Raw genomic sequence first — 26,580 nt, 5'->3', positions numbered from 1 at the left:
CACGGAGAAGGACATAGACAGTGGTGCCTTACATGTCCTATTGCTGCCTGGTAGGAGACCCCCGAGGGACCTCCCCCCACTCCTAAGTACGGCTCTTCGTTGCTGGAAGGCGGCGCTGCAGTATGCACAAGCACCCCCTGCATACGCAGGTAATATTCCATTGTTAGGGATCCCACAGGCGGATGGCAGGCTTACTAAGCGCAAAGTGACACCCTGTTTGGATGCGGGGATTAGCACAGTGGCAGACCTACTCGGAGACGGGACACTGCTTGACCATGATACCTTTGTTAATGAAACCGGGGCCCCTGCACACTTATATTTATTACATGCGCGCTACTTGAATATAAAAAAAACACACTGGGCCCCCGCAAAGACAAGAACCCCCCACTAGTTACCTGATCAAGATGGTACATTATATGGGCAGAGGCAGACACCTTATTAGATGGATCTACACAGGCATCAGCTCACATACAAGAATCACTCTGGATACACTGAGGACTGCATGGACTCAGGACGTAGACAGGGACCTAACAGATAAAGAATAGACGAAAGTGCTTGAACATCCAATGAAAACATCGAGAAATGCGAAATTCAAATTTATCCAGACTATGGTGTTGCACCGAGCTTACCTCACCACGCATAAAATTAATAGAATGTTCACCCAAATGCAACACTACTGTCCACGATGCTTATTAGAATGGGCAAGCCTAATTCACATGCTATGGACTTGTCAGAAAGTGCGAGGGTACTAGGACACCGTCCGGCAAAGCACAGGAGAAGCGGTAAACCGTGAAATACAGAACACAATAGAGGAATGTATTCATGGGCTGCACAAACGTATGTCAAAACACAAAGTACAATACCACTTTATAGACCTAGCTCTCATTTTAGCCATTCGGACCATCACTATGCGATGGAAATCGCGAAAACCCCCAGCTATACTAACCTGGTCCACAGAGCTGCTGCGATGGGGCACTGCTGAAAGTGCTGCACTGCGCAGAGAAGAACTCAGAGGTTTACGCAAAACACCAATAGCGTTGGAGTGGGGCGTTATGCTAGAGGCCATGAAATCAATGGATATTGCTCAGGAACCTTTATAAGATTTATCGCTGTATGCACGAAGAGATAACCATACTCTGTAAACAGTACATAGGTAGTGATTTAATATGGTATGTTAAATCCATTTATATATCGCGCACAGATACTCCGAAGAGTGTCCCGGCGCGCGCTCAAGAAAAGGAACCACTAACCAAGGCGCTATTCAAAGAGGAAGGTTTTTAACTCTTTTTTTGAAGATCACTGAGTCTTGAATACTTCATAAGGTCATGGGAAGAGCATTCCAAGCCAAAGCAGCTTTGCGCACAAAAGAGCTCCCCTGGCGTTTAAATCTCGGGGTCTGCATCAGGAGCTGGGAGGATGACCGCAACTTTCTCACAGGATTGTAAAAAACAAACCTCTTTTGGAGATGGACCCTGGCTATACAAGGCCCTCTGGGTAATGACCAGGGTTTTGAATTTTATACGCACCTCCACTGGTAGCCAATGCAAAGAACGCAAGTGGTCATGCACACTACATCTGCGAGATATACCCAGCAAGAGTCTAGCAGCAGAGTTCTGTATGACCTGCAATTTGTTCAGAAGGTAGCCAGAGATGCCTGCAAAGAGCGCATTGGCATAATCCAAACGAGACAAAATCAAAGCACGCACAACCGTTTCTTTGGCAGGTCTAGGAAGAAGAGGCAAGAACTTCCTCAAGGCTTTTAATGTATCAAAGCAGGTCCCTGCCAGCTTTTTAACCTGGGTAGAAAAGGTCAGATTGTCATTAAACCAGACCCCCAGATTTTTTGCCACAGTTCCCATGGTATTAGGCATAGGGAAACCAGGAGGCCATAGCCTCTCTCCGAAGTTAGCTGGAAAAGTGCCATACCAAAGAACTTGTGATTTCTCTTCATTGCATTTTAACTCTGCCTGAGAGAGCCAGCCGAAGACCGAGGAAAGACAGTGTTGTGCAGCAAGAGCTGAGTCCTCTGCCTTCCCCAAGAAAACAGGAGCTGGGTATCATCAGCATAGGCCATCACCTTAGCCCCAAGTGACTCCGCTTAATTATTCAGCGGAGTAACATAGATATTAAAAAGAAGGGGGCTAAGGGATGACCCCTGCGGCACCCCAGTAGCTACCTGCTGAGGAGCTGAGACACAAGGGGGAAGCCAAATCTGCTGGGAGCGATCTTCCAGGAAAGATTTGACCCAACGCCAGACGTAGCCGGAGATCCCATTCGCTGAAAGGCGATCCAGAAGCAAGGAGTGCGGTACAGTGTCGAATGCCGCAGACAAGATGAGCATGACCAATGCCGCTCTTCTGCCGGCATCCAAACACCCGCGAATAGCCTCTGTCAGCTCCAACAAGGCAGACTCTGTACTGCATACGTATACGAATATACGAATGCATAACCTTGTTACGAGCCTGCATCACTCAATGCGAGATACAAAAGATCACTTCATACGCTGGAGACGGGGGATATGGGAAGGGGGAGTTGGGGACAAGTTTATTGGACTAATGGCATAAAATATGGCCAACACCAGAGATCGACATCGCAACAAAAGAAATATGGACATTTCTAATGTTACAAAATTGTTGTCTATATCAAATCAGGTGGAATGCGCAGATATTATGTATATACTTATTGTGACAAAAATGGCTGTACAAGATGTGTACTTATAAGGTCCCAAAAGCGAGACCTATTGGCTGTGCCAATGCTTGTTTGTGTACTGGAGTGAGAATAGTGCCCACCAACTGTTTGGCACTGTATTACCCATTAAACATTTTTCAAAAGGGGATTGAGAAGGGCAGCCCATTCTTCTATGGCATTTTAAAATATTCTTGCAGGGATGCCATTCGGGACAGGATTTCCCCAGCTCAAAAAGATGCCAAGGTACGTTTGATCAATTCATGGGCCATTATGGCTTCGCTCCAGGACAATAGACTTTTAATAGAACTAGCACAATCTACTCGTTTTTCCGCTGGAGCCTCCTGATCGCCTTCCATTTTTTCCGGGTTGTATAGGTTGAGAATATATTCCGACCACTTGGGAGCTGTCACAGCCGGAGACTCTTTTTGGATGTTTTGATTAGACTTCTTCTTAACAAGGTTCCAAAAATTTTCTGGTTCTTTTGTTTTTAGGGCCTCATGTAATTCGACCCATGCCTGGTTTTCGTTAGCACGGGTAATTTCTCAGGCTTTCGACCTAAAAGCCTTCCTCACCTTCCTGATCTACTTCCGCAGCAGCAGTACTTTTGTGCACCAACCTCCTAAGTTTATTTAATTTAGATTTCTGGATTGCTGGGTCTCGTCTGGGGTTAAACACTACCAGTGTTTTGGGGCTTACTTGTGAATTTATCCATTAGTTTGGATATTTACCAGCTTGTAGTGGAGGGCGACCCATTGGATGCCTCACGTTGCAGCAGTTCTTTCAACTCCACCAGGGCCACGGGGGCAGGTGTTGTTGACCATTTTATTCTTTGTAGCCCGCAGGTACCATCTTCTGTGCCAATTACTTGTAGTTGTGTCAGTTTAGTGGTCTCCCTATTGCGGGAACATGACAACCATGCATGGTCACTTGTTGGAAAGTAGAGCACTTGAAAATTGCTTACCCGTGTAAAGTGCTGGGTAGAAATCCTCAGCGAGGCAGACAAGTTAGTTGTGTGTGTATTGATGGCAGGTTGTTCATCACTCTCTTCCATTTAGGGTTCGTAAATCCAAGGCCTTCAAAGAGGCGGCAAACCTCTGGCCAGCCTTGTCCCTCTTTACATGGCCTGGCATGATCTCAGGTATGCCTCATATATTGTCCTCTCCTTGCTGCCCTGGGACTGTTTCAGGGGTCTCAAGCAAAAACATATTAAAGTCACCAGCTAAGACTCTGTGATGTACTGCTGGCATAGATCTTTGATTAACTTTAAAATACCAGACGTGATTATTTTCTTTTTTGGCTGCTTAGGATTTATATTTATGTATTTCCAATTATGAGCGGTGGGATCCTTTTTCTATCACCCTAACCTCAGGAAAATACAGGCACTGGAAATATATGCAAGGATTCTCCCATCTGTCACACTTTATGGACCAAAATTGACACCTCCAGAAGCATGTCTCCCTATGTTTGAGGGAATTGCCAGTGAGCAAAATTCATTATGATCCAGCCAGGTCATGTGCATCGTTTGCCAAATTTCGTGAAGGCAAATGATATATTTTCAGCTTATTTCTTCCTTTGTCAAGTTGTCGTACAAGAGGGAGTTTGTATGTTCCATGCGCAGATTTTCAATGAGGTGTTGAATGTATGTTTATTTGAGCACAAATAAAGCTCCCAGTCCTAGTAACAGTTCATTGTGGCTTAATCCCACTGGCAATCACCCTAGGTTCTCCCTCAGATCTTTCTTTCACATTCAACACTCAATCAAAGATGCCCAGGTACTGATGCCTCTTGTATTACATGTGTACAAGTTTCAGGCATAGTTTGGCACATTCTGAGAAAACCAAAAAAGTACCCAAAGTTACTTACCTGTACACTGTGGTTCACCAGTATTAAAATCTTTCATAGTTTAACATGCTTGAATATTCCCCATCGTCCGGTGGAAGTCCCACAGATATTATAACTTGCAGTAAAAATCAATAGCACTAGACTGTAAAGTCCAATCTAGTGAGATTGTATACCAATCCACATAATTTTAAGTAAAACCAAACTTCAAACCGAGAGAAGCCCCTGCATCATTCCTCTCCTCCAGAGCCACCACACCTGAGATTTCATAGCACAAGTGCACTAAATATCTAATATTATTATGTCCATCAATCAATGTGGAAAACGACTGAAGGGGAGGTGGGAGGGATGCATGTGAATCCATGAAAGATATCAATACTGGAGAACCACAGTGAACAGGTACGTTTTTTCCAAAGTACTGAATCTTTCATAGATGTTTAAATCCGAATAGTGAGCAGCAACTAAATGATCTAATGTTCATAAAAAATTGCGGCGGCAGTAGAATAATCTACATAAATATATAAATTGCAGTCAATAATAACCATTTTACAATTTATACCACTAGCTCACCTCACTGAAATATGTTGCGAAGAACAGCTTGACCCACTGCTGTATCAGGACTACTAGTTGCATCTAGACAATTGTGTGTGGGAAATGCCTGTTTGTGTGTCCATGTAGCTGTAGAGATCGCTACGTTTCTTGCTGTTTGAGTAAGCACATTAGATGTAAGCAGTCTTCCTGCTTTTTCATGGCAGAAGGCTATGACTGCTGATACCCATCTCGCTATATCACCATGTGAAACAGCTTGACCAAAAGCTGGTCAGATTTTCTAAACGTTTTAGTTCTTTCAATATAAAATTTGAAACACCTCTTGAAATACAATTAGTGAACGCCCTCTCTGCTTCATTTGAAGGATTATGAAAGTATGAATTAAAGACAATAGGTTAATCGAGGTGAAAATCTGTTGGAATCCTGGGTATGAAATGAGAATTAGTATGTAAAATAACTGTCCTATTTAAATTGCAAGTATGGTCTTTGTACTGTAAAAGCTTGTATGGACTATGAGAAGAGCTGTCTACCCTGAAAGATATTTGATATCTGCCTTATGTATAGGTTGGATAGGCCCTCGCGTCAATTGAGCCAAGACTGTGTTCAGGTGCCAAAGTATCTGCGGTTTCATTATTAGGGAATAAACTCTAAATAGTCTTTTCTGAAATTATTTTATTAGTCTGTTTGACCATAGAGAATTTTTGTTTCTAGATCTTCTAAATCTCAAAATTGCTGCAAGATGTGCTCTGATTGAGCTATGTGATAATCCAGAGTGAGCTAAGCGGAGTATGCATGGTAATACCTGTGCTGCGTTGAAGAAAAAGAATGACAATTATTTGAAGAGCACCAATTGCAAAATCTAAACCTTTTTGAAGTATAGGATTTATTTGTGGATTCGGCTCTGATTTTTGCCAGTATGTCTGTACACTGTTGAGAAATATTTAGCTGGTGGAACTCGTTGTATTCAGGAGTCAGGCCGGTAAATTGAGTGATTCCAGATTTGGGTATCACCTGACCTTTGTTCATGGAGAGCAATCCTGTGACTGGTTTGGGTGGAATGGGTTGCTGTTCGGACATCCGTATGAATTATGTGTACCAAACTGTCTTGGTCACGCGAGGGCTATCAAAATAATTTAACACTGCTCTCTTTTCAGTTTACTTAGAGTTAGTGAAATTAGAGGCGGAGAGGCGCACACGAATATACCCATCCATGAGAAGTGGAAAGCATTCCCCTATGAACCCCTGTGTGGGAATCTGCATGCATAATGTTGGCACTTCTGATTTATTGGGGTAGGTAACAGGTCCATGGTCGGTTTTCCCCATTTGCTGAATATTCTGTAGAGCTGATTTTGTGACATTTCCAATTCGTGGCATTCTCTTAGACCTCCGCTTAATCGTTCGCCAGCTGGTTTTCCTTGCCTTGCACGTTCTCCGCTCTCATGGAGACCTTATGTAGCAAACACCAATTCTAAATGTCCTGTGCTACCTTGCACAGTAGATGTGATCTTGTTCCTCATTGCTTGTTTAGATAAAACATTGAATTCATGTTGTCCATTGGAACCAATAACTCCAATCTTTTTTTTCTTGCCAAGAAAGCACGGAGCCGTAAAGCCACAGTTTTAAGTTCTAGGAAATTCATGTGCTTTTTTTTTTTCTTTGGTTGACCACTTGCCACTCACTTCCAAGTCTTTGAGGTGTGCTCCGTAACGCTCCGGGGGCACATATGTTGTCATGACGTAACTTGTTGGTTTGCTGAGAAAAGTTAGACCCATGGAAATGTTATCCTGTGTCATCCACCATTTCATAGCCTTTACCATTTCTGGCATTTAACTGAGAACACTGTCGGATGAACCAGTCTCCCGTATCCACTGTTTGTCCGTTTGCTCCTGTAGTGGTCTCATGAACAAGTGATAGTTGGCGATCAGCAGAATGGATAATGAAATCATTCTCAGAAACTAATTGTAGTGCATGACTGAAGTGGACTTTTTTCTTGAGAGGGTAGATGCTAGTCTCATTATCTTGATAAGACTCTTTTGGAGGAAAAGCCTTGCAAAGTGTTGCGTCTAGAATTGCCCCCAGGAATGTGATTCTTGTGTTTGGAATCTGGCATAATTTCTCCCTGTTTAGGTTGACCTAATTCTTGAACATTTGAAGGCATGCTTTTGTGAAATTCATCGCAGCCTAGTACGAAGTTGCTTTTATTAGCCAGTCATCCAGGTATGGGAATATTTGATGACCATTTTTTCCAAAGTAGGCTGCTACAGGTGCCACACACTTGATGAATATTCTTGGGACAGACTTTAATCCAAAAGGAAGGACTTAGATTTAGTAGTGACATCCGACCACCTCGAATAAGATTTACTGACAGACCTCAAAGGAGAAACAACTCTGTCTCCAATAGAGGTGTCTCCATTCTGGTTGAACATTACTTACCCTTAAAGCAAACGGTTTGCCTATTTGAAACAAGCATTTGCAATGCAATAGGTCTAGCATTAGTTAAGTTTAGAGCTATTGACGTTGCAGATGAGAATGTTTGTTAGAATTATTTTTTTCTCAAAAAAGATCCTAGCAGTAGCATAAGTAATACAATTAAATCCATGAAGCAAGGAAAGGGTGTAGTAGCCTTGCCTGTTACTAAGTGTCTCTGTGGACCTCTATTAGCTTGATATGGTACTGCACCCTGCAATAATACAGAATACAACTCATCCCCAATGACCCACTGTTCACCCATGACCGGGTCCAGGCCCGCTTCATTTATCCCCAAGCAACAGGGCTCGCTGACACACACAGCAAGCTGCGGCAGCTGTTTTGCTCAAACCTGCTTATCGAAGCCGCCGCATTTCATGAAATCGGCACTGTGCTTAAAATTGAAGTGCGGAGCCAGTGTAAGTTTTACAACGAGCACAGGATGCTATTTTCATTTTTTTCTGACGTGTGCCAAAAAATGGGCTTGTGGGAGCCGCCGAGAAAAGGCAGATAGTAGAAAAGAAGCCTGCCGCTGAAAAAGGCGGCGAGGTTGTTTTGGGAAGAGCCTTGTATTAAAAACTAAAACAGAATTGCAAACGCTGATTCCCCACGCCTTCTCCTGAAAATCACTGCCAACTTAAAAATAAGATAAAGGCATGCACGCACATAGCCACTCTAAACATGGTCATAAGCGATCGGAAAAGGAAACAAGTCATTAACAAAAGAGTGCTGACAAACTGTAACTAAAACATACCGAGTAAATTTACCTGCAACAGGGGCAGTCCTTATGGGAGGTTACAATAGTAGAAAGGGAGGGACTACTAAATAAAGTAACCGATGGAAAAAAAACATTGGCAAAAGACAGTTAAAGCAGCCAATTAAAAACAAGGGCGGAGCTTAATGCCTATATCCTGAATACAGCATGTCTCAAAGAGAGAGCAAAAAATGCCTAGGGGAGACCTACAAAGGGAAAATAGGTCGGTTTTCTGTTTCTGTATTTCTTCGCCCATTTTTCAATTCGGAAAAACATCAATTCAAGGAGGAATCTGTCTTTCAACCATAAGAATTTATATTGTGCACATAACACTGTCATTAAAGAGGAATGTGACACTAGCACTTTAAACTAGTAGGCCTCCTCGGGTGAACAATGAAGCTGTCCCCTACAGAAGGAAGTCCCCTAACATTAGAGGGTGAGAGTATTGTATTCCTGTCCTCGAATGACTGACTCTGTCTCTATCCCTGATCTACGGTTTCCTCATTCTTTAGCACACTAATCTGGCAAAAATCCAGCTGTATATTAAGTAATCTTTAGGAGTATAATCACAATGTTTAAGGCTTGAACTCTGGTATGGAGAAAGATGTGGATACAGTATATTATAACTTTTACCTTGTTATCTCGTTTGTGTCTTGTTTAGCCACTTCAGGCATGACAATTGAATCATGCAAATCCCTTCTGGTTGCAACTGCCTTTGAAGAAATTCTGAGTATTTTGTTTTATTTCACAAAATTGGTTAAAGACATTTTGCAAGGTCTAGATGGAATATTTTTATATTTTTGCTGTTATATCTGTTGGGGAGGCAAGGAACCAAAGACTGCAGAGGAACTGTCCATGGTAGTTCCTAATGAGGTATTCCTTAAGACTTGTACATCATTCCATCCAATGATCTTGTCGGATTTTCATAAGGACCGTGAAATATTTCTGTTAATTGTTTTTCAGAGTTCTTTATTAGAAACGAAAAACCTTGTCATAAACTCGATATTGTGAAAACCCTGAGCTTCTACATTGACGGTCTAAATCACAAGGGGCCTACGCACTCCTAGCAGAGGCCCCGCAGTCGAGGGGACATCTCCGCAATTGGGTGGAATCTCTGCAATGAGAATTCTCATTATGGAGATTCCGTCCTGAGTGCGGAGACTCCCCCATAACTGCGGGGCTTCTGCCAGGAGTGCGGAGGCCTTTTGTGAATCAGGCCAGAGACTATTATATTGGTTCACTCCACAAACGGTGTATTACTATGCATTGTATGTTAGCACAATATCCAATGCTCAGGTTAGCCACACAGAGCCACTTCTTTAGCTGAAGTCTCAAGGGTCTTCGTACTTGCCACAGGCTAACTGTTGTGAAGGTGTGGAACTCTTTCCACAGGTATAGAAAATGCATGCTTCAAACATAATTGGCTCAGCATAGCATTTTAAGTCACCTCCTTCCTCAATGCTAGCCACCTTCAATCTTAACTCTGACAGTTCTGTTTGCAAGACATTTTGATAGACCGAAATATGTAACAAAGATAGGCTTATCTGAGCAGGCATATTAGGGTGTGTATAGCAGGCATGCTTGAGAAAATAAGCTAAGTCACTCTTACCATGTGTTTTTATTATCACTCTTTCTTGTGCACAATGTTGCCGTTGCCTTTCCTACAGGGGCCTATTTATTATGTGCGTAGTATAGGAAGTCTGCTGGGTTAAGAGTACAAGAGTAACATGCTAGTACAGTGTTTTTACTCACTTTCTGGAGGGAGTCAGTATGGTTCACATGTGACAGTAGTGAAGAGGGAACACCATTACCTGTCTGGAAGGTGCTACTTGCAGACGTCGAGCAGAAGTTGGAAGCACCCTTTCCACTTCCTGTCTTTCTGCCTCTGTATCCTGTGCCATGACCTGATAACTTCTTCCCTTTGACTTCTGCCCTCACAACCTCTGGGCTATCCTTCTCACTCTCAAGTGGGTCAGCTGTGTTCTGTGAGAGAAGGGGAAAAACTGGGAAATTAGTGTCTAATAGTATTAACAGGAAACAGTGTATTGCACTTGCATTTTACATGAATGACCAGTCAGGTTATTGTTTTTAAAGCCCCAGGGTTCTACTTCCTTATAGTTCATCCTTAAGTTAATCTCGTCCCCATCCTCAGAACACTTCTCAGAGGGGAATGTAATGTTACCATTGCCTGCAATACATGCATAAAAGGAGGACAACATCTGTTATTTTATTTCAAGGCAACAGTGCTTTTTGAGCGGGAAACGCTGACATCATGTCTGAAAAAAAGGCTAGGCTAGTGTACCTATCACAACTCTACTCTGCATGGCCACCAAGTGCGAAGCCCTTCTATGAGCATCACATTGTTCAACAAGATCTAAAAATATATTATGCAAAAGCCCTGCAGTTCCAAAGTTATTCAACAAGACCTAAGGCTTCGAAGATGATGTTCAGCTCCACTACCAGGCCTGCAGCTCTTTGCCCGTTGTGCAACAAAGTAATAAGGACCAGCACACCGCTTTTACAAATGACATCTCCCACCTTGCATATTCTCCAAAGTGTGCAGTTCCTTGAGGACTCTGAAAATAAGGTGACATCTTAATGTAATACGAGCAGTAGTAACACATTGTCCAACCCAGTGTTGCAAGACAGCTTACAGATTTACCAGACAGTTCTACAAGGACTTAAGCTACTCCCAACATACAGTGCAACAGGACCACTAAGTCCCCCACACTGAGTCTGCAGCTACACCAACCAGCACAGAAAGTTCAGAACCGCCAATGCCCAAGGTAACAGGACCTGGAGTTCTATCAAAGGGTGTAATAAGGTCAGAGGTGCCCTCAAACTGTGTTGTGGGACCAGCAGATCATGATTTAGAGATAAACTGCATGGTGACCTGCAGCTCTACCACATGGTGAAACAAGACCTGCACGTCCGTTGTATGGTGCAACAAGAGTTGTAGCTCCATCACACTGTGCAACAAACCCTGCAGTCCATCACATGATGCAAAAAGTCATTCATTTCCAACAAGCTAAGCTGTTTTACCGCTGAAAAAAGAGCTGCTGCTTTTCCACGTTTTGCTGTACCTTTGCCTAAAAGGTAAAAAGTATGAAGGCGAACTCTTGCGTGGATAATCGAAAGGTTGTCACATATAAGAGAGGTAATAATTCCTAATCAGCACAGAGAATCGAGCAGCTGAGCTCAAGGAGGTGAAGATAGTGGAGCACAGCTCAGAGGAGATGAACGTGGAAGTAAGTGTTCTGCTGTCTTGGTGGCTAGGCGCCGCAAGATGGTTTTAGTGCGGGGGCTGAAATACGGCACAATCTAGGCAGCCTTGAGTGGCATCTGACTGCAAGACCTGGCAGACAGCTGCTTGCTGACAGCACTAAGCCATGGGAGCCTAAAGAGGCCTGATTGGCGCGGCCCGGGAGCACAGCTGGTACAGGAAGAGCACAGGCCGCGATTGCTGTGGTGGCCGTGCCTGAAGAGTCCCTTTCTCCTGGGGCTCGGGCATGAGAGATTAGCAGTGATTGGAACCATTCCCGGTCCGCATTCCCCGGCGGTAGGTTTGCACCGCAACCTGCGGTGTAGAGGGAGAAGCAGGAAGGATTGTGGGGCCTGGCGATTGTGATGAGGCCAGGCTCACTACTCTTGCGACTCTCGTGCCTCCCCCTCAAATGACCTGCGGGATGGAGGACCTGGGTTGGCACTGGATTACCTCCCTGCAACCACACTGAGTGCACATACACATTTCGAATTGCACTGAGGGTACTGACGATGCTACGGAGGCGGGGAAAAAACTGGTAGGGCCCGCCCTCCCTACCCGGGGTCTTTCCTGGGGCAGAGATGGAGCAATTTGACTCTAAGATGCAAGGAACATCATCCTCGTCACGGACTGACCCCATGGCAACCAAGTTTGACAAGATCCTCAACACCATTGCTGTGATTAGACGATCTAGGGGACAGAGTGGATTCTATGGCAGTCGAGTTGGGGCTTCTATGTCGAGACTAGTGTAAGCTCTCAGAGTGCAGCAGAAAGAATTGGTTAAACTGGACGTTCAGCCGCATGCATAAGACTTAGACAAGTGAGTCTAGAAACTCAGTAGTAAACTACGTCTTCTTGAAGACAAGGTGGATGACACAGAGTGGTGGCCCTGACGTAATAATATATGCATCATTGGATTTCCGGACGGTATCGACCCCAATACATTTTATAAACACTGGCTCTCCACCCAGGTCATGCCTGCAAGCCTCTCCTCCCAGTTCACTATAGAACAAACTCACCAGGTTTCTGCCCATCGCCTCCCACCTGGCACGCCTCCAAGGGCAGTGGTGGCCAGGATACTCAATATTAGAGACAAAGGTACAATCCTACAGGATGCTAAGCGCATGGGATGCATCAGCTACAAAAATAGGAAGATGTTGCTCTTTCCGGATTTCACCATTGCGATACGTTAATGTGCGTTAAGTGAAAATTGAGAGACACAGGCTTCCAATACTCTCTGGTATTCTGCACACGGCTGAAGGTGCCTGTAACCGAGAAATCCTACTTCTTCACGGACCCAGCTGATGCCCAGGATAGGGTTGAGCAGTGCTGGCATGAGGTACCACCCCACCCATAAACTGAAGACTTCCATGGGGCAATGAGTCTACCTCCAGCCCCCCTCACCTGTGCATGTGCAGCATGGGAGAATCTCAACTCTTGCCATGGCGGCTAACTCTGGAAACTGGACTCAACTTGCTTAACAGAGAGTTCTGATGTTGCATCTTTTGACAATGAATCAAACATCAAAAACAAGCATGGCATCTATCATACCTCCTTCCATCATGCCCCAGGCAGGTGAGGACATAATTTGATAAAACTTAATTACCATGCATTGGTCCATGACCGGGGATGTGTGTCGGGTTCCCTTTAACATTATGCTGGGACGGTTCCCTTTGCAACTTTGCTGGGTTACCTCTCACCATGCATGATTACGTTCCCGCTAGCACTGGTGAAGCATTGCGGGCCATGCGTCAGTGAATCTTCCCCCTCATGGGGCATGCTCCCCCTTTTTCCCCATGCAATAAATGAGTAGGCTGACATTTGTAACCTGAAATATCAGAGGCATAGGTACTGCAAGGAATTGGTATCAGTATCATGACAGACAGCGGACACGCACTGCATTTTTGCAAGAGACCCATCTCGCTAAGAGGGAGATTTCCAAACTTCAGAAGTTCTGGCAGGCCAATGTTATGACTATATGGGTTATGCTCTATTGCTGTCGAGGCGGTACTGGAGGGGTGTTATGTCCTTGTACAGGGGGTGTTGGGTGGCAATTCGGTATTGTTGGGGTGTTTTAGCTCCCAAACACCAGTAAATAAATTTTTTTAGATAACCTTTCAGTCTACCCGGCTTGTTGGTCTCACTTATCCTGGATAATTGGCGGGGATTTCGATTGCATCATTGATACAGTGCATGATCGATCACACCCACCCCTCCCCTGCATTGCAGCTTACCTATTGCAGTGCGTCACGCACTGGACCCTAGCTGACGGCTGGAGGGCTCTACGTCCTGGCGCTAGAGAATACTCCTCCTATTTCCCCACACATTACCTCGGTGTCTAGTTCGATTGCTTCATATCTCACCAGTCACGCAATTGTTAGTCGCAGATGTGGAGTATCTGGGTAAGATCCTCACTGATCATAACCCCCTCCTATGAGATTCACCTGGGGGGGGCTATACTCAGCAAGTACAAACTTAGCACCTACAGTCTACTGCGCTGGAGGATCAGGTGTTCCAAGCAATGACCTGCGACGCTATCACAAACTACATCGCCAAAAACAGCAATACCACCTCTACTCGCTTAGTAGAATGGGATGCATTGAAAACGGTTGTACGGGGCATTGCATACATGGAATCATAGGAGCAAGGAGTATGTAGCACCGCGAGTTGGAGCAGCTCGAGGTTTCACTGCAGGAACTGGAGATGATGGCTGTGACCCCTTCTCAAGGCGTGCGAGTGCCATGCTTGTTTACTTGAGTCACTGCAGTGTTTTGAACATAAAGCATACAAGCCAAAATTCACGCATGTGGAGATGAGCAGGGTCGTCTACTGGTGTGGCTCCTCAGGAGTGAATCGGCTAATGTACTTGTGACCACTATATGTATCATACCATACTGTATAGCTTTCTCTCAAGAGACAATCCACAGGGAATTTTGCACACTACCAAGCGCTGCATAGTCCCACGCAAGACACAAGCGGGCACATGCTTGGAGCGTTTCTCTATGTGGTCCCTCTTCCACAAGTAACGGTAGAGCACAGACACGCTTTAAATGACCGAATAACAGAACAGATCTGTTGCATCATACGCAACTCCCCCACATGTGAAAACCCTGGGGCATGACGGCTTATCAATCAAGTTTATAAAATGTATGCTTTTGCTAGACTTTTTGACCCAAAAGTTTGTTGAGCTGTACACTTCAGCATTGGCCTCCGGAATTCTACCCTACTCTATGCGTCAGGCGAAATTACATTTCCTTCCGAAACCAGAAAGATATCCTCTAGAGGTCACCTCCTATAGGACTCTAGTCATGACGGGAAGTGATGACAAGATTCTTAGCAAAATACTGGTGACACATCTGCTAGAACAAATACCTACATTAGTCCAGAAAGACCAAAATGGATTCATACCTAGCAAATCTTCATCTTTCAATTTGCATAGGCTGCACAGACTTCTTGAAGAAACTCCGTCACAATGGCCCCACTCCGCCTGCTTGGTCTTAGACCTTTAAAAGGCCTTCGATATTCTCCACTGAGACTATATTTTTGCGGTCCTTCGGCAAATAGGAATGGGTGTCAAGATGCTGCACCTGCTTTAACTCCTGTACACGGAGCCAATGGCCAGGGTGAAAATTGGCCAGTTCATCTCTGCCACTTTCTCGAAGGGCCGCGGTACACGCCAAGGGTGTCCACTCTCGCTGCTGCTCTTTCACTTGGCAAAGGAGCCACTGGTGCAGCATCGGCGCCATTTTGGAAAAAAACTGAAGTGTGCCTCTCAGAGGTGAAATGCATGCGGTATCCCTTTATGTGGCGATTCCTCTCATTTAGGTCAGCGACATCTGAAACGGAGTAGATAAAATGACACACATGTGAAACTCCTTCAGGGCGGCCTAAGACTTTGGGGTCCATTGATCTAAGACCTGCCTGTTTCCGTTACACCCCCACTGATCAGCTCATGTCATAACTGCGGACAATCATCATATCAAACTGCCCACATGTTTCGCTACCTAGGTATCAATATATATCATGCGATCTCTTCGATGGTAATCTGGTGAAAGCAGTCACTTTCGCTCACTGTTCAAGGCCGTCTAGCTCTGACCAAGTTAGTGATGGTACTCACACTGTTTTATCACTTTGAAATTTGCCGGTCCCTATGCCTTGCAGCATTTTCTGCTTATTAGATGGAATGCTAGGAGCCCTGATTTGGAATAAGGGGAGATGCAAAGTTCCCCTAGCCAAGCTACAACGGTCCACAGACAGAGAACTCTTCGAAGCTTCGATATTTGAGCATTACTATATGGCAGCACAGCTCCAATGGCCAGCTTGCTGGCTTGCAGGTCACAATTTGACAGAGGTGTCTACAGTGATAAGAAGTGAAATAATACACAGGACATGGGATCTCTTTCTCCAAAGGTCACTATTACCCACGACTCCCAATGCCTTTCTTTGCATAGCCTATAACCGCCACTGGCTGGCCTTCCGGAGTACTACACCGTACGTGCTGGAGTTTCCCTTGAATTCCATATGTGTTTTCCACGCAAGGGTGAGCCGGGAGGTAATAGAAACATGGGAAATGCATGGGGATAGGCACATTTGGAGACTTGTTCCAGGAAGGGAACTTAATCACTTTTGAGCTACTGTTGGATCAGATGGGGCTCCTGGCGGGGCAGTTCTTGGCGCACAGGTGCCTAGCCGTTGAATTGGATTGACTCTGGGGCATAACGGCCTCTGATTCTGCTACATACTTACTTATTCAGACTCTGTTCACCTTAGGCTTTGGGAGAAGGCTCATATCTTAGATTGCAAAAACGATACCAGACAAGACAGTAGATCTTTTAGCAACTTTATGGCACAAGTGGGAACGTGATCTGAGGCGCATTTTGACATCCAAGGAGTGGGATAGAGTGCTCATATATTCGAGCACGGTCTTGCGTAATGCACACTTTCAATACAATCAACACAACACCCTACAGAGAGCTTATCTGACTCAGGCCAGACTCCATAAACTCTATCCAACAGCATCATCCAACTGCCCCTGCTACCACACCCCTCAAGCAGATTTCTTACATATATTTTGAAACTGTCCAATTTGGCGCACGTTTTGTGATGGGGTTTGCATGGTTCTCACAAGAACTACAGGCCAATAGAACCTGAACCATGTAGACTGCTGTCTACTGGCCCTTTACAAGCAACAAAGGGCAGGGGGTCAACCAACTGGTTTATTGATCTTGCTCTTTTACTGGCTTGGTGCTCAATCATAATGAGATGGAAAGCCTTGTCCCTCCTAGAGGTTTCACAATGGCAGAATACTATAGTCCACTGGGCCGAGGCAAAATCTGTGTCATTGCGAAGAGAGGAGACACACGGCCTACGCAAATGCCACTTAATAGCAACCTGGGATGACCTAATAGTCACATTTCTGAGGGACCCTGACCACGACACTTGCCCGCCATAGCCAGGTGTGTGATTACCGTCGCAACCTTAAGACGCGACACTCAAGACCTGGACACCGCCCTTGCATTTGTCCCTCCCCTTGAACAAGGGTGACACTAGGGGATCAGATACATACTGCGCCTCCCGCAGACATTACACCAATACCCCTGAAACACCCACAAAAAAGGGCCAGGCCATTAGATGATGTTGGTTACCATTATTCTTTTTGGAGTCATCTAGAGTTTGTATCCCAGTATGCTCCATACGAACACTTATCACTGCCTGTACACCTCATTGCTTTGTCAATTATATATTGTGACATTACAAAAATAAATTGTAAAACTCTACTGTCTTTTTGTTTAAGGGCAAAGGTATGTTTTAATAGCAAGGCCAGAGAACAAAGATGTAGGAGAGAAAGGCGTCTAACAATCAGATTAGCATTAGCTCAGAGTCTGCAGAAAACTGTGCAGATTCTAGTCGATACCCAAACACTACCTGTGGGAAAAAAATTATAGGAAAGGCTCGGTCTCTACAGTTCGACAAGCAAATCAGCGCTAATGGGGATTTCTAACTTACCTACTACTTATCTTCTAACTACCCCTATGAGTGAATTAGACACCATTGGAGACCAGTGAGTGTTTTTTAGCTACTTGCAAAGTTAGTAATACTGGACTACAACCAAGTGCATCTACCTGAAATCTAGCACTTCCAGATCACCAGAAGGTAAACAAGCAGTAAAGAGCAACCAACATAGGTAATATCCCCCTGCTTTCCCCTTATTTCACCCAGTTCATGTGCCCCTCGATTCTCGACCAAAATACCGTGTTCTTCACTGACTCACACTCACCAACAACTCTGTAGCTTCCTCGTCCCCTTTCTCTTCTCTTTACCCCTCGCCTCTCTGCTTTGATACCAACATCCCAGCTATTATAAATTATACCTTTTTTTACATAAACTATGTGTTTTCTCCGGCGCAACAAGGTAAGTATTTTCCAAAGGATAACAACTAATAAAGGCTCCTCTTACATGTTTACAGGGGTAGAACCCTGTACAAAGACAACCAAACTCGAAACACATGCATATACAGGTTACACAGATGACATACACCCATTCATTGAAGTGACCATAAAACGAGGTATAGAAAAATGAAATACAAACCAGCAAAAGACGTGCACAGATTGACACACACAGATGTACACAAAAATGTAGAGTTGGGGGACATTTGTGATCCTTTAGATGAGGACGAACCAGAGGACTCTGGAGATGAGGAAGAGGGGGGGTGACCTGGGATGCAGTGGATGGGCAGGAGAGCGAACGGGGCTATTGTATGCGTCCCCTCTTTCGACGTACTGAATGGGGAGGAGGGTGGACGGAAATGGGGGGAGAACTGGGGCATTAGCATACTGAAACTGGGGGAGGGAATATACATCTCCCGAGAGAAATTGCATTGACCTAAGTCAGACCGCACTATCATTCCTACTGTTTTTGGTTTGTAGTTTGTTATTTTTCATAAAAAGACAAAATGCCACCAAAACCACCTCTAACGTTGATAAACCTGTATCGAATGCACTTTTAATGTGTAATATGTTCTACTGGACACTTGACTACATTGTTGCTTTCTTTTCTACATTGCAATTTGGAATCATGTCTAACTTACACGATATAGCGGCCGGCCCGTGGGGTTGTTGGCGAACCGCTGTGTACTATGCTAAGTGCAATAAAGGTTTTGGAAAAAAAAAAAAAAAAAAAAAAAAAAAAAAAAAAAAAAAAAAATGTAGAGTTGATCTAAACATAAACTCAGACATACACGTACAAACGAGTACAGAAATGTACATGAATTGGTATAAATAAGCGCACGCAACCAAACCTGCAGGTCTGTAAACAAACTCACAAACCTAAACAAAACCAACATAACCTATGAAAGGCACAGACAAACTTCCAAGGTGTGTACATGCCTTCAGAGAGACATACACACCCTACAGAATGAGCACAAGCTGCAATACGCGCACAGTTGCACAAACCGATACAAAATGAAAATTTGCAGTCACATAAACCTGTAAAGGGAACTCCGTGAAACACACACAAACGCATACAGAGTGAATAAAAATTGAGACATAAAAACCAGTACAATGACTATAACTGAGACACGTACACACAGTAATCCAAAAAGAATGAACAAAATCCGAGAAATGGACACATTCATGCAGAGTGAACATAACAAGAGAACTCCATTTACAGCGACCATGACTGGTCACCACATACATCACCCCACAATGTGTGAACATAACCATGTGACATGCAAATAAGAACTTGTAGAGTGAAGATGATCCAAAACGGGCATAACCCGCTCCGGTGAACAAAAGCCGATAGACGGATTTAAATTCCCATACAGACTGCACATAGTCTTAGATATGTGCGAAATGTATAGACATGAACGTAAACCGAGACACAAATAAAACACAGGAGAGAAGAGGACAAGATGATACACATAGCACAGGAGCTGGGAGTCTGTGGATGCTTGAATTAAAACCATACACAGATAAATAGAGAAAAAAAGTCCTCACCTCAGCTGTGGAAATGACAGCAGCAGGGGGGGTGAGGACACCTGGGGACTCTGGTCGCTTCTTGTGCCTTTGCTTTGGTTTCTCCCTGTCCTTTTGATTCTGTATGAAAGGAAAGAAATCTTATTGGCAGCTGATGGTAGAATCGCTGCTTGTATATCCACTCTACCTGCAATAATTCCAGCCTGCCCTTTCCCACATGTGGGCTCCAACCTATAGCTAATAGCTTCCTAGACAGTAACTCTTCTTGACTGGCACTAATCTGATCTACTGTGTGACAGCTACTCTCTCTTCAGCTCCCACCAAGGACTGTGGTACCATCGAACCTATGGGTACTTCCATATTACTAGTCATATATTTTTTTATTAAATCACTATCTCAACGTGGAATGGTTTCGTGCTGCTGCCCTTCTTCAGGACCTACAAGGAGAGGAAATATGGGAGTGTCCAGGTGTAAGGCGTGGGTGCGCCGAGATATTGCAGCGGTGCTTTTGAACAGATGCTTTGTTTTATGAAGCGCAACTGTGCAGATCATAGTGAAATTAAATGCCATGGTGTCCTGAACCAACATGAGTATGATGGAGGTCACTAATGAACCTACTATAGCGTGACCAGGGAATGACAGGCGCAATGGGTATTCAGAACGTTCCTTGCCTGTGCTTGTTCTTCTTTTGACCAGTGGTACATTACCCGATACACGTTACTCTACTCTGAGTGCCAAGTACATGGACCTGTGCACGCTGAAGGGGGAAGAAACGGCATGGAAAGGAGGCGACAGTCACAACCAGACTGGGCTGGCCAGTTCGAGATGTAGGATTAAGAAGTGGAAGATGCATCAGCAGGAAATCCCTCAGACCAGGTCGCCACCGCCTCTGCACACCAACATAGAAAACAAGATCCCACCACTAGACATGGTCTATGCTGCTTCTTGAGACACTAAATTGAGGCCTTTCCTTGCATAGTGGTTGAAACATAAAAGCACAGCGAAACACTCACAGCTATACATGGCTTCTTAATGGCACATGAGGAAGCGTGTCATGCAAAATAATGCAAGCAAGGGAAGTATGAAAAACAGGTATCAACTCCTCCAGTCACGTGTATGGTCATGCATATAGAATGCTAAGGCTGCATACAGCCCTTCAAGCCCAAGGGGGAATGGCTACATGGTCCAACCAAGGATACACTGACCTGGGTGTCCACATATATTGCTTACTAAAAGGAATTCTTTGTCATCAAGGCTGTCCCTTGGGTGGCTTTCCTTAGGCTGCCTTCATGGCCTTAGCCCAAGCATCCTGCCGTGGTGTGCCTCAGCCTGCGATATCCACAAGCTCTGTTGGCTTCTCTCCTCTACATGCACAGGAAGCCCATTTGGGAAACTGGCTCAAATTGATGCTGCATTATATGGTGGAAGCCATCGATGCCACAAATGCCCCTCTCCCCCGGCTGCATCACAATCCAGAAGAACTACCTACTAACAGTGAAGAAGGTGCAACATGTGCTGAGAACCATCACAGCTTGCATCGTCAATAGTCCATTGACAGATTTCAGGCATGGAATGAAATGCCTTTTGGAAGGCACACAAATAAAGTGGAAAATGTAAAGAACTCTTAGAGAAACCTCATGCTGACCAGGCCCACACAACCAAGTGTGTAAACAGAGGAGAACTGCAGCTCACAGCTAAACTAATACTGTATGCCCCAGATAGCAGTTTACACCAGAAATGGATGCATAGAAAAATCAGAGTAATGCAGTTTTCCACTTGGAGTTGGAGACTTTCTGGCATCTGTTTTGTGCATGTGAATAGCTTATTCCCGAGGGCGATTATACAAATTCATAAAATACTATAATGTGTTGCATCTATTAAAAATTCTGTAAAACCTTTAACACTGCAGTGGCCGGCACACATTGGAATCATGACTGAGACAGAATTACACAAAATAAAGGGTTTACATTAACATTACACATTCCAGTCTTAAGCAATATGACTATTGCCAAAAAAACTAGACATTGCAGTGATGGAAAAACTCACAGATATGTGAGGTCTGAGCTCAGAGGTTACTCAGCTCAGTACCCAAAAAAGCACAGAATTATTCAAAATCACACCATATATTTTTATTTGTAGTTTTTGGTAAGGCATTGAGTGCCGCCTCTCTCCCACTACTGATGTAATGAAGACTTATTTTGGGTAAACAGTTTAGCAACAAGCAGGGACTCCAAAGATCGAGAGAAACCTTTCTCCAGTCTCACAGGTGGACCATAGTGCAGGATAAGGAGGCTCATTTGGAAAAGGGTTCGTGTTGAGGAAGTTCTTCAGCCTTGCACTTTTCAAGCTATGACCACTGACTGCTCAGAAACCTGTGGCTTCCGACCAGCCACTTTTGTGTGTTTATATTGGTGTGCATCATTAGTAACATGCAGAATGTATCTTCACACATATGTATACTCTGATAAAGTACTGCTGCTTTTGAATCAAAATCTCTATAATATGTAAAAGTGCGTTTTTCTGATACTTGTTAACTAGGCCTCAATAGAGGTATAAACACCATATTGGCCAAGAAGGAAGTCACCCTTATCAATCACGTCTTTTTTCGAAATTTCTGCAGCACACAGTCATCCTGACATATACTTGTTCATTTTCACTGTCATTGTTTATGCTGCTCTCGAGGAACTTTCCCCTGCTCCGTCACAAAACTGCAGCTATAACCTCAACTTCCTTAGGTGGTTCACTGTGCCTCTTCATTCATACAACACTCTATTGTTCGTGTATTTAGTTGTCGTAGAATCTCCAGACGGCATTAGCAAAGATGGGACAGAATAATTATTAATGTAGTGGGATAGTGCTTAAAGGTTAAAGCAATATGAAGTTTATTTTTCATGTGCTGTGATTTGTTGATGAAATGCTACATTTGCTCAGACCACAGTGATTCTGCAGTTTCTGGTAATTTCATATGCAAAAATGATGTATAACCCCCTCAATTTTGGGGGTGAGCCAGAGGATTATCGTGTTCTAGTAGGGATGCTGTCTATTACTCTCTTGATTTTGCTGACCAATTGGGAATAATTTCCGATTTTGCATCTCTGCATCAGACTTTTCATTAAGGGTCTTCGTAGTCCTGATTCTGTACCGCTTTACTTTAAAACTTTGTAATAAAATACCGTAAATTTCTATTAATCTAGAACTCAATTACTAACTGGGCCCTATATTTAATTGATTGTATTCTGGTATTTTGATGCATTGGGAGGTGCCTCAGTGCGGGGACACTTTGCCTCATAAACTTGAGGTTGGGGGCGGAGCCGGGCCAGCGGCCAAGATGGTCGCACGAGAGCCCGGCTCCGCCGGTTCTCCTCTCCCGCCGTCTGTTTTCCCGTCTGCCCCGCACAACTTTGCAGCTTTCGTGTCTCGGAAGGGATGCCGAATGGATGTGTTCGCCACCGGGCGCTTTCCGTGCCTCGGATGCGGAGTTACGGCTATTTCTGTGCCCGGCCTGTGAACGACTTTCAGCCGGGCCCTGGCATGGCTGCGCCACCGCCAGCGAGATCCACATCGTCGGATACAGAGCTTCAGGAGGACCCGCCCCGCGATTGAGCAGGTCAGCCCGCCCGACAGTCTTGGCTTCAACGCTGCCCCTGCACCGGGAGGACAGATCATACGCTGCTTGTCCCGCTGGTGTGGTGTTCCCCCCCCTTTTTCTCCTTAATGGACTTTCTCGACCCCCACTGGTTGCCGGCTGTTTGGATGGCGTGCTGCCTAGCCTGCAATGGACTGCCTACTCCACATTTTTACTGCGTGGGGCTGGCTTCGGCGCGGCACCATCATTGCGCCCTTTCAGATCGTGGGGGATCGTTCATGTTCATTCACATCAGTGGGGTGCTGATATTCATGGGTAGAGCGTTGGACTGCCGACTTCCTCTTTCCCCCTTTTTGGACTTGGGGCGGGCGACCATGACACTTGCGCTGGTGGCGTTGGGATTTGGGGTCCCCCTGACGAGTGGTATTTGACCGGTTGAGCCCACAATACGTGTTGGAAGTACACGCGGTGAAGGCTGCGGAGTGGCATGGACGTTCCCCGCGCGCTGGCAGAGAAGAGCCGGACTTGGATTACTGTGGGGGGCGCCAGCCGCCACCGGAACGGAGAGATACATCGTCGCAGGTATTTTGTGCATGAGACTTTGCCCGTGCGGCCATTGCTCGGACCTTTCTTGCATATGTTTGGTGTTGGGACCCTGCTCTATTTCTCTTGGCGACGTGGGAGTTGGTTTGCGCTACTATCACTTCAGGTGTGCCCTTCATTGACTGCCTATTTGACGCTTATTCGTGAGCCTACTTTGGATGTTCGGAGAGTCCACTGTTCTCATTTGGCACGTTATCCTTTGATTTGTTTATCCTGATGTCGAACTTTGCAACCCCGAAATGGCCGTCCTGGTTTTCCTATCTACGTGACTTGGACTGAAGGCGCAAAATGGCGGCGGCGCCCCTGACGTTGCTTCTTCATGAGACATTGCAGGACATTCGGTTCCTTTAGAGTTGGTATGTCCGCCTGTTGTGCTGCTTCATTTGTGTTTTCCCGCGTGTAACTTTATGCCCCGTTTCTACCCGGGCCGGCGAACTGTATTTACAACATTGACATTTGGCTCCCTTTTCCCTGGCATTGAGAGTTTTTGCGTATTCCCTACTAAGCTTGCGAGGGTGGGCTGCCTAATCGATTTTGTCCCTGCGTATGGGGGTTTTTGTATTTCGATGTTTGTTACAGTAATATTGCAGGGATGCGGGATTCGGGGGGGGGGAGGGCCGGGTGCCTTGTCGTAGGGCCCCCCCTAGCTTCTTTTCCCCTTCTGTGGGGTTTCTGATTATTTTCTCCCCTTTTCCCTTTCTTTCGTGTTGGATATTGTTTTTCCCTTTCTTCTTGCCTCTTCTTTCTATATTTCGGGTTTAGACTCTGGGCGACAGGCACGCTGCTAGGGGGGTGGGCCCTGGCCATATGCAGTGGTGCAGGGTGGGGGGGTGGGGGCGGGGTGTTGTTTTCGATTCCTTTTAGTTCCATGGCCTTTTTTTATGTTGTTCTCTCGGTTTTTCCCTTTTTTCTCCCCTTTTTCCCTCCTTTTTCCTTTTTTGGGGGTCGGATTCTAGGCACGTCTTTGTGTGTTTCTCGAGTTCCATACTGGGGTTCCTGTTCTCCTGCTTATTAAATGGTGGGCGGGTATCGTCTGGGCAGGGGTCTGACCTGTTTGTTGATTATCCTGATTGTACGTTTGTTATGTATGCCCTGCCTATGATGGTCTTGCCGCAAATATCCTGTAACTAGTGTAACCCTAGTGTTGGCAATGTTTAATGATGTGATATCCGATCCTGTTTTTTCTCCTTTTTAAAAAGACAAAACGTAACCTTTTTGATCCTGCTACTATGTTCCATTCGGCTCTCCTGAGTTGCGCATCGATATTACGAGGTGTACCATGGCTTTGATCCTGATTTACATTGTTTGACTGTGCCACCTCTGTAATTTTGCTTCACTGTGTCGTCTCTCGGATTTTGAATGTAATTGTGAAATCTCAATAAAGGTTTTCAAAAAAAAAAAAAAAAACTTGAGGTTTAACGCGGTCTCCAATCCAGCAAAAGTGAGCATTCCGATCGAGGTGAATTTTGGGTTGTCTTCAATTTCGGGACCCCACACTACGAAGCTGTCGATAAAGAAGACTGGCAAGTATTAGCTGTATGTGCCAGGGAAAAGGCGGTCCTATATCACAAGATATTCACTGAAACACCAAAATGCTCAGCATCTTTTCTTAAGTGAAGAATCTCAAAACAATTCAACAGAATTCTCTTATTTCAGAGCTAAATAAAAAAAGAAAATCTCACTTTAATTACTCCATAAGCAAATAATGAGTACATTTCATTGTACCAACTGTGCTACTTTTATCTATTCCATAATCCTGTTCAAACAGAGGAAATAAAGGTTAAGAAGCAAATAGAAAGGCAATCTTGTGTACAGACAATAGACTTCGCTGGGTGTGGCCAGGTTAGAAACCCAACAAGATGTGTCCCAGCTAAGCACTGGTCTGGGGCCATGTTGAACCGCGGGGGGACGAGCAGCAAGCCTAGTCGGCCGACAGAGGACTTTTCAATTGACCCCCTGACCCGAGATGAGGTCACCGGCCGGTCTGTGACCACCTCAGATACCAAACCATGCAGGAGAGCCCCAAAGCAGACACTAACTTATAGGAGGAGAAGGGCGGCCACACTTGGAGCCAGAAAGCAGCATGAAAGCGGGCATCGGGACCACCATGGACTGAAGAAGGCAGAGTATGTGAGGGCTGCCCCCAGGCTTTTGTCACTATTGGAGGAGCAGGAGAGACCAAATCTAGGGGCAAAGGGAACAGACACTGGGTTCGAGTCTAGATGGTGGACAATTTCTAGCGTCCTCCAACTTGGCGAGCTTGAAGCCCCTAAGATTCTAGTGTCATATAACGACACTGCTTGCCCTGGGAAGAGAGGGGGCACCACTGTGCAGCTTCTGAGCTCCAGAGCAGAGGATAGCCCCCAGGAAGGGAGATTTTCTCTGCTCGTAGCCGGGACGCGGTGGACCGTGCCCCAGGACTTCATGCTTTTTCATGGTTGATAAATCGTGACGCCCTGCCCGTCATGGTGTCTCACAAGAATAAACAAGTCGAGATCTTCTTCATCTATGAGGTGTTTCAGAGACAAAAACATGACTTGAAAGATAGTGCGGGTGCCTGAAGTCAAAGGCCGGAAGGCAGCTACTCAAACTCGCCAGGGCCTGCCTCGAGGATCCATTTCTTGAAATTGAGAGAAAGGATCATGGTGACAGCAGATGCCAACATCTTCAATACAGCTCAGTGGAGACACGGTAAGACTTTTTCAGGACATTTCAGCCACAATGTAAGCAAACCGGTAAGTTTCAGTGATCACTGCCTAAAAAAGATGGCACATAGGTGGGGATACCAGGTACATTCCTTGTTGTCCCTTGACAGAACCCCACACGGAATTCGCAACCAGGATGAAGCCCGCTCTCTGGA

At 45.1% G+C, this 26,580-nt stretch overlaps 1 protein-coding gene across 3 annotated transcripts in view; it reads right to left on the bottom strand.

Annotated features, from left to right (window-relative positions):
- Nucleotides 1-26,580, bottom strand: part of MLLT6 (MLLT6, PHD finger containing) — a 767,712-nt gene that overhangs the window by 266,423 nt on the left and 474,709 nt on the right. For 2 of the 3 annotated variants that reach the window (XM_078645614.1, XM_078645615.1), the window contains exons 8-9: nt 19,553-19,651; nt 10,108-10,279 (exon numbers count right to left, since the gene is read on the bottom strand). In XM_078645614.1, the coding sequence (XP_078501740.1) occupies nt 10,108-10,279; nt 19,553-19,651 (271 nt within the window). The remainder of the gene's footprint in view (nt 1-10,107; nt 10,280-19,552; nt 19,652-26,580) is intronic. The other variant, XM_078645616.1, reaches the window with a different exon arrangement.

The sequence above is a fragment of the Lissotriton helveticus genome, chromosome 5_1 (assembly GCF_964261635.1).
Source record: "Lissotriton helveticus chromosome 5_1, aLisHel1.1, whole genome shotgun sequence".
Taxonomy (NCBI): Eukaryota; Metazoa; Chordata; class Amphibia; order Caudata; family Salamandridae; genus Lissotriton; species Lissotriton helveticus.
The sequence above is the reverse complement of the archived record's forward strand: the minus strand, read 5'-3'. Positions and strand labels throughout refer to the sequence as shown.